At 42.9% G+C, this 14,429-nt stretch overlaps 1 protein-coding gene and 1 non-coding gene across 2 annotated transcripts; one reads left to right on the forward strand and one right to left on the reverse strand.

Annotated features, from left to right (window-relative positions):
* The first annotated feature begins 3,567 nt into the window (after window positions 1–3,567).
* Window positions 3,568–3,674, forward strand: LOC125582716. The gene has a single exon (XR_007320172.1). It is a non-coding gene; the product is annotated as a small nucleolar RNA R71 (small nucleolar RNA).
* Window positions 3,675–5,967: 2,293 nt separating this feature from the next.
* LOC125582125 (glutamic acid-rich protein-like) lies at window positions 5,968–6,660 on the reverse strand. Its single transcript, XM_048748644.1, has one exon. The coding sequence runs from the start codon at window positions 6,658–6,660 to the stop codon at window positions 5,968–5,970; it is 693 nt and encodes a 230-aa protein (XP_048604601.1).
* Between the last annotated feature and the right edge of the window lie 7,769 nt (window positions 6,661–14,429).

Consider the following 14,429-nt stretch of genomic DNA (forward strand, 5'->3'; position numbering starts at 1 on the left):
CTCGGGTAATGTATCATCCAGTGGTGTTTCAGCTTCCACTCTCATTCGGGAAAGATGATCTGCCACTCCATTTTCTGCTCCTCTCTTGTCTCTGATCTCAATATCAAACTCCTGTAGGAGTAAGATCCACCTTAAGAGTCTCGGTTTAGCATCTTTTTTCGTCATCAGGTACTTCAAGGCTGCATGATCTGTGTGCACAATTACTTTCGAGCCCACCAAATAGGACCTGAACTTCTCGAAAGCATAAACTACTGCCAGCAACTCCTTCTCAGTGGTAGCATACTTGATTTGAGCATCATCAAGCGTTCGGCTGGCATAATAGATCACATGGAGTTTCTTGTCTTTTCTCTGCCCCAAAACAGCTCCAATCGCGTAATCACTTGCGTCACACATTATTTCAAATGGCAAGTCCCAATCTGGTGGCTGCACAATGGGAGCACTGACTAGAGACTTCTTGAGAATCTGAAACGCAGCGAGGCAGTCAGCATCAAAAACAAACTTCGCTTCTTTGCACAGCAGACGGGTGAGTGGCCTCGCTATCATAGAGAAGTCTTTGATAAACCTCCTGTAGAAACCGGCATGTCCCAGAAAACTCCGAATATCCCTCACTGTCCTGGGAGGCTGTAGGCTGGTCATAACTTCAATCTTTGCTTTGTCAACCTCGATACCCTGCTCTGATATCCTGTGACCCAAAACAATGCCATCTTTCACCATGAAATGACACTTCTCCCAATTTAACACCAAGTTCTTCTCCTCACATCTTTCCAGCACCTTGCACAGATTAGCAAGGCAGTCGCTAAATGAAGAACCGTAGACTGAGAAATCGTCCATAAAAACCTCCATAATGTCCTCAATAAGATCAGTAAAGATCGACATCATGCATCTCTGGAAAGTTGCAGGAGCATTGCACAATCCGAAGGGCATTCTCCTGTAGGCAAAAGTACCGTATGGGCAGGTGAATGTTGTCTTCTCTTGGTCGTCTGGATGAATGGGTATCTGAAAGAACCCGGAGTAGCCATCGAGAAAACAGTAGTAGGGGTGGTTGGCTAGTCTTTCCAGCATCTGGTCAATGAAAGGAAGTGGGAAGTGGTCCTTCCTTGTGGCTGAGTTTAGCTTCCTGTAGTCAATGCACATCCTATGCCCTGTGACTGTTCTGGTAGGAATCAGCTCATCCTTCTCATTTGTGATGACAGTGATGCCACCCTTCTTAGGAACCACATGAACCGGGCTCACCCAAGTGCTGTCTGAAATTGGGTAGATCACCCCTGCACTCAACAGCTTTAGAATCTCCTTTTTCACAACTTCCATCAGTTTGGGATTCAGTCTTCGCTGGTGCTCTATGGACGTCTTTGACTCATCCTCCAAGTGAATCTTGTGCATGCAAAGATCTGGAGAAATACCTGTAATATCATCCAAAGAGTACCCCAATGCTTTTCTATACTTTCGCAATTTTGAAAGAAGCAAAGCGGTCTCCACATTATTCAGGTTAGCACAAATAATAACAGGATATGTGGAATTCGGTCCCAAGAATGCATACCTCAGCCCAGCTGGGAGGGCTTTAAGTTCCACCTTTGGAGCATTCTCCTCACTCCAATCTGGTTGGGAGGATGACGGTTTGACGGTTTTATCGGTGCCTGAGTCTTCAAGGCTGACATAGGCGACATGCTTCTCAATCGGTGAGGCTGAATCCAAAATCTCAGAAAATCCAACCACTTCTTGGTTCATGAACCCGAACTCACTCTCCTTTTGGGTCAATGCGACTTGTAGAGGATCATCAGTGTGCAACTCTTCATCCATTTCCTCCACCAGTTCAGTCAATGTATCAACCCAGAAAGTCTGTCCATCAATAGTCGGATTTTTCAGCACCTTCTCCACATTGTATCTCATCGCCATGTCTCCTAGACGTAAGTCTATATGCCCATTCTGTACATCAATCATGGCTCCAGCAGTAGCTAAAAACGGTCTGCCCAAAATGAGAGGATCTTTAGGTTCCTCTTCCAGCTCCAGAACTACAAAATCGGTAAGCACGTATCCCTTTCCAACACCAACAGGGATGTTCTCTAGTACACCGACTGGTCTTCGCACTGATCGGTCAGCAAGGACCAAGGAGATCCTTGTAGGTTTGTAGTTCGTCATGCCTAGCCTCTCAGAGACAGAGAAAGGCATTAGGCTCACTCCTGAACCCAGATCGCAGAGACTCTTCTCAAAAGTAAGTGATCCAATGCGGCATGGTAGAACAAATGCTCCGGGATCTTCACGCTTTTTAGGCATGACATTTTGTAGAACTGCGCTACACTCCTCATTGAGCATCAACACACCCCGCTCTAGGCTCATCTTATCGGTAAGAATCTCCTTCATGTACCTTTTAAGAGAAGGTACCATCTTCACCGCTTCAACAAATGGCAATCTCACATGTAACTCCCCAACAAGGTTCTTTAGCTTCTCGTACTCACGTTCTTTGATCTTCTGCCTTGGTCTGGATGGGTATGGAGCCTTAGGAACATAAGCAGGAGGCGCCACATACACCTCTTCAGGTTCAGAGGAATTTGGCTTCGTCGACACGGGATCGGTCGATCCAGATGGACCGGATCGGTCGATCTCCTTTCCCTTGGATCGGTCGATCTGTTCTTGAGATCGGTCGATCTCTTTCTCTTTCGATTCCTCAATCGTTTTTCCACTCCTAAGTGTTATAGCATTCACAAACTCCTTGGGATTCGTCTCTGACTTCCCTGGTAGAAATCCAGGTGCTGTTCTGCTGCTGGAGGCGGTTTGAGCAACTTGCTTTTCCAAAACTTTCAAATGGGTGTTCAAAGCTTCGAACTTCCCATTAAGCTCTCCATACATGTTATCCACCTTGGTGTTTATCTCTGCAGTGCTATTCTTCTGACCTTCTAGCACCATTTGCAGCATCTTCTTAATTTCGTTATCCTGAGAAGGCTGTGACGAAGAGGCATTTCCTTGATTCTGATAGTTGTTGTACTGCTGCCTTTGCTGAAATCCTGAGTTGCCCGAGTTGTTCCCCTGATATTGATTTCTGTTCTGAAATCCTTGGTTGAACACACTCTGGTTCTGATTCTGGTTCTGCCTGTTTCCTGCCTGAGGGTAGGACTGATGTTGTGGATTCTCCACATTGTTGCTTCGGTAAGACAGATTATTTTGCTGATTTTGATTCCATCCAAGGTTCTGATTGTAGCTCTGTTGTAGTTTCCTTGACCACCAATGTAGTTCACATCAGCTTGCATATCATCTGAATCATCACCAACAGTTTCTTGTGAGGAACGATAGCCTTGCTCCTCCACAAATTTCACAGATTTCTGATCTCTCTTGAGAAGCATCTCAATCTTGGCATTCAGCTCATCTATCTTCTTGGATTCATAACCAACACCCTTCTGGCTGGTGTCAAACCTTGACTTGCGGTTTGCTTTGCTGGATGACAGGTTGTTCAGCAAGGTGTAAGCTTCTTCAACAGTCTTGGTCATGAAATCACCATTACTTGCTGTGTCCATGGCATCTTGACTCTCTTCATGAACTCCATTATAGAAAATGTTCAGCAAACTCACATCAGTGTAGCCATGGTGAGGGCAGTCCTGTGTGTACTCCTTGAAACGCTCCCAAGCCTCATGAAAGCTTTCTGAATCAAGCTGCTGAAAGCTTCCAATTCTGCTTCTCAGATATGTGGACCTTGACTTGGTGAAGAAATGCTGTAGAAAAGCAGCTCTTGTCTCTTCCCATGTAGTAAGAGATCCTGGAGGGATGGACTTTAACCATCTGATAGCTTTATCAGCTAAGGAAAACGGGAACAACCTGCATTTCAAAGCGCCTTGAGGAACTCCATTATGTCTGCTGGTGTCACAGACTCGCTCAAAATGCTCCAAGTGATACATCGGGTCCTCAGACGGGTTTCCATGAAACGGATTTTTCTCCACCAAATTAATGAGACCAGTCTTGATCTCAAAGTCTCTTCTCTCAATGGGAGGTGGGCGAATCCCAGAACGATCGGCATAGAATGCATCTGGTGTATCATAATGTGCAAGCGTCATCCTAGGCATGCCATAGTCTCCAGCCTGTTGTCTTGCAGCTACACCAGCCTGCTGATTATCACCAGCATTGTTGCCTTCTCGTTCATTTACAGGAATTGGATTTTGCGGGTTGTCCTGAAATTGGTCTTCTTGGTGTTCAGCCATTTCAACCTCTTCAGCGGACTCAAGTCTTTTCTTTTTCACTTGTCTCTCTAGGCGGCCGAGCTCTAACTCCAAAGGTATTAAATTCGATGATCCTTTGCTTCTAGTATGAAATCCGCTCATTCACCTGAAAACACAAACAGAAAGAGAAAGACAGAAACATTAGACAAAATAAAGAAAATGCTATAGTCTTAAACTGATCATTAACTCTAGGGTGACCAAATGGTCCCCGGCAACGGCGCCAAAAACTTGATGTCTCGAGTTTTAACCCGATTATCTAACTGCAAGTGCACAGTAAAGTACGCAGTAGTAATGCGGGATCGAATCCACAGGGACCGATGATCACACGTAGAGTTGCAGACAAGTTAATAGCTACAGCGAATCAAGATATATTTTTGATGGTTTTTATTTAATTTTCTTAGTGTCACAAAACATAAACAAGCTGTAAAAAGATGATTTAAACGATTTGAAAACTATTTTAAAACAAACGTTGGGCATTGGGAATTCTCAGGGATTTCTTTTTAATCAAGATACAATTAATGGCAGACACAGGGATATATTAAGAACCGTCTAGAACTCAAACACGATATTAGAATTAACCTACTTCCGTAGCGCTAATTCTCTATGTTATAGAAATCTCCACACTAACTTCCGCTGAGTTTCAATTTCTAAACAAGCATTAAGAACAGGTTCAATATGTTCACAAAGCGCAATAACATCAACTTCCGAGGGTTAAGGACACTTTGCTCATCTAAAGTATTTTCGGAAGTTCAAACAATCACTTTCGGTGCATCAAACAATCTGAAATCATGAACTAAGTGATCAATTCAGTTCAAGCAGTAAGAAATCCATTAGATGAAGAACCAAAACGTAATCCCTTAGTCTACACACGTTTTATGAATCAAAACATCAAGAAATCCCCTATGAGAACCCCTAAACCCAACTAGATGACTACTCACACATAACTAAGCAAGAACAAAACGATTTTGATGAAGAAAACATGATAAGATTGTATTAAAACAGAGTAAAGGTTCAGAAGATCTTCTCCAAATGGTTTTGAGATGAACTCCTTCACAAATCTTCACAAATCACACAAAACATGAACAAAAACTCTCAAATCTCTCTCTAGAACTTGTAAATCTCCTTCTTGGTCGCCCCTGGTCTTTTCTGAGTCTCAAAGGTCGAGTTCTTTTGTGAATTATTGAGGGGAGTGGGTAAAAAGGAGTGAAAAGCTCGTGTGTGCGTGTGGAGCCCGTAGCGCCTGAGATCGGTCGATCCACATGGCCCGGATCGGTCGATCTCGTGTATGAAAGCCTAGGATCGGTCGATCCACATATCCCGGATCGGTCGATCTAGTGCTCTGTGCGATCAATACTTCATTCGGTCCATTGTTCGGTCCATCTTGCTTCTGAATAAATCCCGAATGCGTTCTTTTCTTTCAAGCTATCTAGTAACCTGCATATTACACTTAAGAACACCAAAACGCATCAAATAGACCAAAACATTAATTAAAACCGACCATTTAATTGCTCCAAAACGAGTTTAAAACCGTTAAAAACACGGAATATCAGTCAGCATACTCTTTCTCCAGCCATTTTAGCGCCAATGTTCTTCCTCGTTGACATTGATTCCGTGATGATATGAGTTTCCAGGTCTCCTTTATCTGCTCTTGAATCTTCTCAGGCATTAACCCACTGTCTTCTCTCAGTTTATCCAGAAACAACCTAGCTATAACCGGGCTTCGCAAGAGTTTACATTTCCCATTGGGTGTACAAATATGATATTTTTACCTTGTTTTCACTAACCACTTCTGAGTAGGCACATCAAAGGCACAGTAAACTCTCCATTTGCATTTACCTCTAATCCCACACTTGAAGCTAAGCTTCGTCTTATCCCATCTGCTCTGTTCAATGTTTCGACCTTTCGTAAGAGCATAATCCAAGACAGCTTCTTTGAACTCAAACCTAGACCAGAAAGCTGTTCCCACTTCTAGTTTATCCTCAGATCTTTTGCGTTTCCTATTTCTAACATCGAAGTAGTCTTCATCTTCATCCGAGCTATCTGGAATAGTATTCCTCCTAATGACCTCCTCATCCTCAAACTCAGCCACTGATTGTTCGATTTCATGCTCGTACCTATCCTCAAGCTCTTCTTCATCTTCTTCGCCATTACCAATTGCATCATTCTCAGATTCTTTCTCTTTTTTGTTGGCTTTGCTCGGCTTTTCTCCCAGTTCATACTCCCAGTACTCCTCCTCTTCATCTTCATTCTGGACAAGAACCGCAGTCAATCTTTCTGCCTCTTCTTCACTGAGATGAGTAACCGGAATGCTCCACTCTTGAGTTGCTTCGTCTTGATCAATCGTTGTTGTCGTTACAGAAACATCGACCAAATTTTCTCCATATGCGTCGTCTTTCTCCATTGTCGCAGAGGAATGAACATGTACCTGACCATCTCCATTTCCTTCGTCGTCCTCCATGAATCGTTCACAAACTCTAGATTTCTCTCACTCTCCTCAATTTGGGATTTTTTCGATGAACTCTAGCCCCAATTCTCTTTTCCTCCAAATCGTAGGATGAACCCTAATTTTTAAGAGAGAAGAAGAGAACGCGACAATTTTAAGTTAGTTGGGAATTCGGGTTAGAGGATTTGGGTCGGGTTAAGTGTTAATCGGGTCTGTAAATGGGCAATCAGATTTCTTAAACGCGTTTTATTAGTGAAAACGTGATTTGCTTTAATTGACCAAAATTGTGGAAAATTGATGCAATTGTTAGTCTGTGGGGATAATTGAAGAGGTCGAAAGTCGGGGTGGAAAAATTGTTGGTTTGAGTAGTTCAGGGGGCCAATCGACGTCAACCCTATATTATTTGAGAAGCATTACAACTTCTTTTTGTAGCCACATGTCATCACTAAGATGATTCTTAGAATCATTAGATAAATATGTTGGTCCATCTAATTATATAATAAGTTTTTTATTAAACTAACAATAAATTCATTATCAATGTACTTTATTATTTTCTTAAATAAAATTTACGGAATTATCTAATGTGGCTAAAGTATATATGACAATTAATGATTTTGAATAATAAATATTTGATAAAACATTAGTGTATCTTCTATCATATTTGTTTAATTTAAAATTATTAAATAAATTAAACAAGCACAATAACCATATAATAAAAATTTAGATTTTTCTGTATATGTTATATTTTGAATTTTTAAAAACGACTATAAATAACTAAAACTGTTAAAAGCCTAACATTCAAATTTTGTGATTCATGGTTTAAAATTTTTGTTATGAAAAAATACAAATGATTACAAAATTATATAAGTAAAAAGTATAATTTAATTAATTATTAATATTAATATATATATATATATATATATCGTTTTAAATTAAACTATAAACCATATAAAATACATAAATATTTTAGTTTCAAAATTTACTTTGAACAATTTTTTTTGATAAAATTTTTAAACGAACATTGACAAATTATTTTTAAAAAAATATAAATTACTAAAACTATTAATCCCACAATGAAAATTTTGTTATCAGTAATTTAAACATTTTTCTGTAAAAGATACAAATGATCAAAAAAAATATATGAGTAGAAATCATCATTTAGTAGACATTAATATTAAAAATATACTAAAATATACTATGTATGTTAGTATCATTTAAATTTAATTACATATCCTATCAAATATAAAAAAAATATTTTTTGGATTAATAAAATTGATTTATATGTTCACACCAATTTAATTATATATAGAATAGTTACTGAATTTTAATTATTCAATATATATTTATTATTTCATAGTATGTAAAAATATTTCATACATAAAATAATTTTTATATATAATGTTCATTCTGGTCTGCACCTGCTAGCAAGATTACATCAATTACAATACGTCATTACATCAATTATTTATAATATGCTTCTATCCCCTCCCCCGGCTCCCCGGCTTCTCCCTCTCTCCCCGGCGGCCTCTCTCTCTCTCTCCCCGGCCCCGGCCTATCTCTTTTCCCGGCCTCTCTCTTTCCCTGGTCTCTCTACTCGGGAGGCTCTCTCTCTCTCTCTCCCCGGGCACCTCCCCGTGCATTCCCCGTGCACCTCTCCCCTCCCCGCGCCTCTCCTCCTCTCTCCGGGCGCCTCCCCCCTGCACCTCTCCCTCTCCCCGGACCTCTCCATCTGATGTGCCGCAGTCCACATATCATTACATGGAACCAGCTCAGCATGGAGTTCAGGACGTTCTGAACATTTCAACCGAGGTTCATGTTTTTCACCGTACCAGACTTGACTTGGATCATGCTAGACTTGAGAAAGATCATGTCAGACTTGAGAAAGATCATGCCAGACTTGAGAAAGATCATGCCAGACTTGACGTGGATCATGCTAGACTTGATGAGGATCATGCCAGACTTGACTTGGATCATGCCAGACTCGACTTGGATCATGCCAGACTCGACTTGGATCATGCCAGACTTGACTTGGGTGGTGAAGAAACCGAAGACGGACATGCATTATCATCCGACGGACCATCCAGACAGTCCCGCAAGCGTCCTTATCGTTATCCCGTGCATCCATCTGGTTCGGATGAACCTGGACAACCAGATCTAGTCTTCTCCATTTTCCGTGCCTTGACCAGATCAAATTTATATTTTCTATGCATTGTTTTCTCACATTTTCTTTAATTGTCTTTGACTACAAAACACTATAAATATGTAGTCCATTTCATCAATAAAATCAGTTGAGTTTTGGTTGTTTATTTTGTTTCTTCTCTGAGTGAGAGAGAGAGTTCTTTAGCTAGTTCATTGGTGTGAACCGGCTTGTTGATTTGGTGGTCAGCCATTCATCTTTGTGTGTCGTTTGGTGGTTAACCAACACACTACATTCGTTCTTAGGTGGTTAGCCTTAGATCGTGGGTATATCAAGAGTCATTCCGCATCTCTTGACGATCCTTTCAATCCATCTCAGTTTCAGAAGTGCCGTTTGCCTTCTCGGATTATATCCAACACCCAGCTAAAGTGATCCTCCCTATCTTAGGGTTCTTCAGTTGGTATCAGAGCCACTTTGGCTGGTTTGTTTTCAATTCATCTTTTCATCTTCTCATCTCTCCACGATTTTATTTTTATTTCTTGTTGGATCCGGGCTGTTCCTTTACTCCCTTGTGATCGCCAGTTATTAAAAAAAAAAAGAGAGAAAAAAAAAATCTATCAAGAAAAAAAAAAAAAGAGTAAAAGTTTTGGCTTGAATCACTTCTGAAGAGAAATCCAGGGGGAGTGGTGGAACAGAAACCTGTTGAGATAAGCTTGAAGTAGCTTGAGATACAAGTTACCTAATTCTATTGAGTTATAGATTAGGAAAATATCTATTTGTGATTCCTAATGAGTTTAGGAAAGTTTGAGTTATATATAAGGAGATGCAAAGTGTTGCATAACTTATGAGTTGTGAGAGTTTGAGAGCTTAAGTTTTGAGAGAGTTTCTTAAGCATTGAGATTAATAAAGAGTTTGAGTTTGAGACATTACTTTGTGTTCTTGAGCCTGTGATTCTATATTTGGTATCAGAGCCAGCACGAGAACAATGGGAGACATCAAAGAAGAATCCGAGACTAGTAACAAGAAGAATGGGTCGTCCTCTATTAAATTCCCAATGCTTACCTCTACAAATTATACGGTTTGGGCGATGCGGATGAAGATTGCTCTAAAGGTGAATAAGGTATGGGAGTCTATAGATCCCGGCAATAAGGATGAAGAGAAAAACGATGTAGCCATTGCACTCTTGTTTCAATCCATCCCCGAGGTGTTGACACTACAGGTCGGGGATCTTGACACAGCAAAAGCAGTATGGGATGCGATCAAAACAAGACACGTCGGAGCTGAAAGAGTAAGAGAGGCAAGGCTGCAAACGTTAATGGCTGAGTTTGATAGGTTAAAAATGAAGGAAGAAGACACAATAGATACCTTTGTCGGAAAGTTATCAGAGATTTCGTCTAAATCCGCATCTCTCGGTGAGATAATTGAGGAATCGAAGCTAGTAAAGAAGTTCTTGAAGAGCTTGCCCCAGAGAAAATACATTCACATTGTAGCTTCACTGGAACAAGTTCTTAACCTAAATACTACAAGCTTCGAAGATATCATTGGAAGGTTGAAAGCCTATGAGGAGAGGATTTGCGAGGAAGAAGATGAGCAAAACAATGACCAAAGCAAATTAATGTATGCAAATATGGAGAATCAACAAGAAGGCTACGGTGGCAGAGGCAGAGGCCGTGAGGGTAACTATGGAGGTCGTTTCCTTGGAAGGGGAGGCCGTTCTAACTGGAGAGGGAGAGGACGTGGCCGTTTTGGATCCTACCAATACGGTTCATATAATCAAGAACGTGATGCTTCCCACATCACCTGTTACCGATGTGATAAACTTGGACACTTTGTAGCTGATTGTCCAGATAGGCTACTTAAACTCCAGGAAACTGTTGAAAAGAAAGATGAAGATACTCAAGAAGCTGATGAGTTGATGATGCATGAGGTGGTTTACTTGAATGAGCAAAAGGTAAAACCAAGTGAATTCGAGGCCGATTCCGACACCAAGAACGTCTGGTACCTTGATAACGGCGCGAGTAACCATATGAGTGGTTACAGCGACGCGTCTCATAATGTTGATGAAGATGATGGGAGGAGCACCACGGGCCATGTGTTTTATCTCGAGAAGAATCCCATAACATGGTGTTCTCAGAAGCAAGAGATCGTTGCACTCTCGTCGTGTGAAGCGGAGTTCATGGCAGCCACAGAAGCAGCAAAACAAGCCATCTGGCTTCAAGAGTGCTTGGGAGAGATCATTGGAGAAACGTGCAGGAAAGTAACAATTCGAGTGGACAACAAATCTGCAATCGCACTTACGAAGAACCCTGTGTTTCATGGACATAGTAAACACATACATAGAAGGTTCCACTTCATCCGAGAGTGTGTTGAGAACGAGCAAGTTGAAGTAGAGCATGTTCCGGGAAATGAGCAGAAAGCTGATATACTAACGAAGTCACTTGGTAGAATCAAATTCAAGGAGCTAAGAGATTTGATAGGCATTGAGGATTTGTCAAATGAGGAGTTCAAGCTTAAGGGGGAGAATGTTGAGATAAGCTTGAAGTAGCTTGAGATACAAGTTACCTAATTTTATTGAGTTATAGACTAGGAAAATATCTATTTGTGATTCCTAATGAGTTTAGGAAAGTTTGAGTTATATATAAGGAGATGCAAAGTGTTGCATAACTTATGAGTTGTGAGAGTTTGAGAGCTTAAGTTTTGAGAGAGTTTCTTAAGCATTGAGATTAATAAAGAGTTTGAGTTTGAGACATTACTTTGTGTTCTTGAGCCTGTGATTCTATAAAACCCTGCTGGCTGAAGAGAAACCCAGCCTTAGGACAGTTAAGGCGGATCCATATCAAAATTCTCTTCATTTTTCTTTCTCTTTTCTTTTTCCCACAAAAGTTTGTTTTGGATTTTGATTGCTGAATTTTGATTGCCTATCATCCTTTGAACCAGTGGAAAGAACTCTGAGTGATCACCTAAAAATCGTGAGCTAAACACTTTGAGAGTGTGAAGATTTTTATTTGCTAACTCTTTTGTTAAGTGTTTTCAGGATGTTTGGACTTCTCAAGAAATCAAAACTACAACAAGACGTTTACTTTCCTTTTAAAACCGTGTTAGAAAAAGAGCAAATGATTTTTGGAAATAAGAAACAATTTGCTTCTAATGGGTTTGATTTTGTGCAGAAACAAAGAAACCAAAGGAAGAGACAAAACAAGTTCGATGATGATGAGAAGTGGATCAGGAGTGGTGATTGTCCCTTCACCAAAGCCAAGAAAAGCAACCGTGATGTGTCTGATCAGAACGAGCTTCAGACTTATGCCAGCTTGGAAAAGATGTTGCATAAGGCGATTCATGTTGTCCGGCAACTCAAAAAGAAGGGAACCACCAACACTTCTTCTGCACCAAAACAACAAAGTAATTCTTCTTCTCCTTCAAATTCTGATTTGAAAACTAATGTGTTGTCTTCTGATAAAAGCAAGGCTGTGAAAACCACAAGCAAGACTCTTTCTACCAGGTGCTTCAAATGCCATAGGGTCGGTCATTATGCCAACAAGTGCCAAAAACAGAAATCGTTGGTGACTTTGGAGAAAATTGAAACCGAGCCTGAAAAGGAAGACCATTTACCAATTTTCGATGACTATGCACATGAACCGAAGGAAGGGTCAGGTGGAGAGCAAAACTGTGGTCATAAAGAAGGATTTTCTTCCATTCACAAACCGGACCGAACTCAAGGTGAGCAACGTTCTGATTATGGTTCTTTTGCTTATAATCCTTTTCTTTTAATGTTTCAGATTTGAGAACAAATCTTTTTGAAGAGGAAGGGAATGATGTGCCGCAGTCCACAGATCATTACAAGGAACCAGCTCAGCATGGAGTTCAGGACGTTCTGAACATTTCAACTGAGGTTCATGTTTTTCACCGTACCAGACTTGACTTGGATCATGCCAGACTTGAGAAAGATCATGCCAGACTTGAGAAAGATCATGCCAGACTTGAGAAAGATCATGCCAGACTTGAGAAAGATCATGCCAGACTTGACGTGGATCATGCCAGACTTGATGAGGATCATGCCAGACTTGACTTGGATCATGCCAGACTTGACTTGGGTGGTGAAGAAACCGAAGACGGACATGCATTATCATCCGGCGGACCATCCGGACAGTCCCGCAAGCGTCCTTATCGTTATCCCGTGCATCCATCTGGTTCGGATGAACCTGGACATCTTGACTAGTTTTCTCCATTTTTCGTGCCTTGACCAGATCTAGTCTTCTCCATTTTCCGTGCCTTGACTAGATCTAGTCAAATTTATATTTTCTATGCATTGTTTTCCCACATTTTCTTTAATTGTCTTTGACTACAAAACACTATAAATATGTAGTCCATTTCATCAATAAAATCAGTTGAGTTTTGGTTGTTTATTTTGTTTCTTCTCTGAGTGAGAGAGAGAGAGTTCTTTAGCTAGTTCATTGGTGTGAACCGGCTTGTTGATTTGGTGGTCAGCCAATTCATCTTTGTGTGTTGTTTGGTGGTTAGCCAACACATTCATTCTTTCTTAGGTGGTTAGCCTTAGATCGTGGGTATATCAAGAGTCATTCCGCATCTCTTGACGATCCTTTCAATCCATCTCAGTTCCAAAAGTGTTGTTTGCCTTCTCGGATCATATCCAACACCCAGCTAAAGTGATCCTCCCTATCTTAGGGTTCTTCACCCTCTCCCCGGACCTCTCCCCGGGCTCTCCCCTCCCCGCGCCTCTCCTCCTCCTCCTCTCTCCGGCCGGGCGCCTCTCCCCGCACCTCTCCTCCTCCTCCTCTCTCCGCCCGGGCGAGCCTCTCCCCGGGGCACCTCTCCCTGGGGAACCTCTCCCCATGCACCTCTCCCCGTGCTCTCCCCGTTCCTCGTGCACCTCTCCCTGTTCTCATGCACCTCTCCGGCCGGGCGCCTCTCCCCGCACCTCTCCTCCTCCTCCTCTCTCCGCCCGGGCGAGCCTCTCCCCGGGGCACCTCTCCCCGTGCCTCTCCCGCGGGTGCATGGGGAGAGGTGCATGAGAACAGGGAGAGGTGCACGAGGAACGGGGAGAGCACGGGGAGAGGTGCATGGGGAGAGGTTCCCTGAGGTTCCCCAGGGAACCTCTCCCCATGCACCTCTCCCCGTGCTCTCCCCGTTCCTCGTGCACCTCTCCCTGTTCTCATGCACCTCTCCCCATGCACCCGCGCCTCTCCCTGCACCTCTCCCCGGGGGCGCCTCTCCCCGGTGCCAGGGGCGCCTCTCGCCTCTCACCCTGGGGCGCCTCTCGCCTCTCACACCGGGGGCGCCTCTCGCCTCTCACACCGGGGCGCCACTCGCCTCTCACACCGGGGCGCCAATCCCCAGGGCGCCAATCCCCAGGGCGCCAATCTCGCCAATCTCCAGGGCGCCAATCCCCGGGGCGACAATCCCCGGGGCGCCAATCCCCGAGACGCCATTCCCCAGGGCGCCAATCCCCTGCTCCCCGGGGCGCCGCCACTCCCCGGGGAGCGGGGCGCCACTCCCCTCTCCCCGGGCTCCCTTCCCGGGCACGCCTCTTCCTGCCTTTCCACGGCCGTGCCTCCCTCCCTCGCCGCGCCTCCCTCTCCCTCCCTGGCCGCACCTCTCTCTCCCGGCCTGGCTCTCCCCCTCTCTCTCC

The sequence above is a fragment of the Brassica napus genome, chromosome C2 (assembly GCF_020379485.1).
Source record: "Brassica napus cultivar Da-Ae chromosome C2, Da-Ae, whole genome shotgun sequence".
Classification (NCBI taxonomy): Eukaryota; Viridiplantae; Streptophyta; class Magnoliopsida; order Brassicales; family Brassicaceae; genus Brassica; species Brassica napus.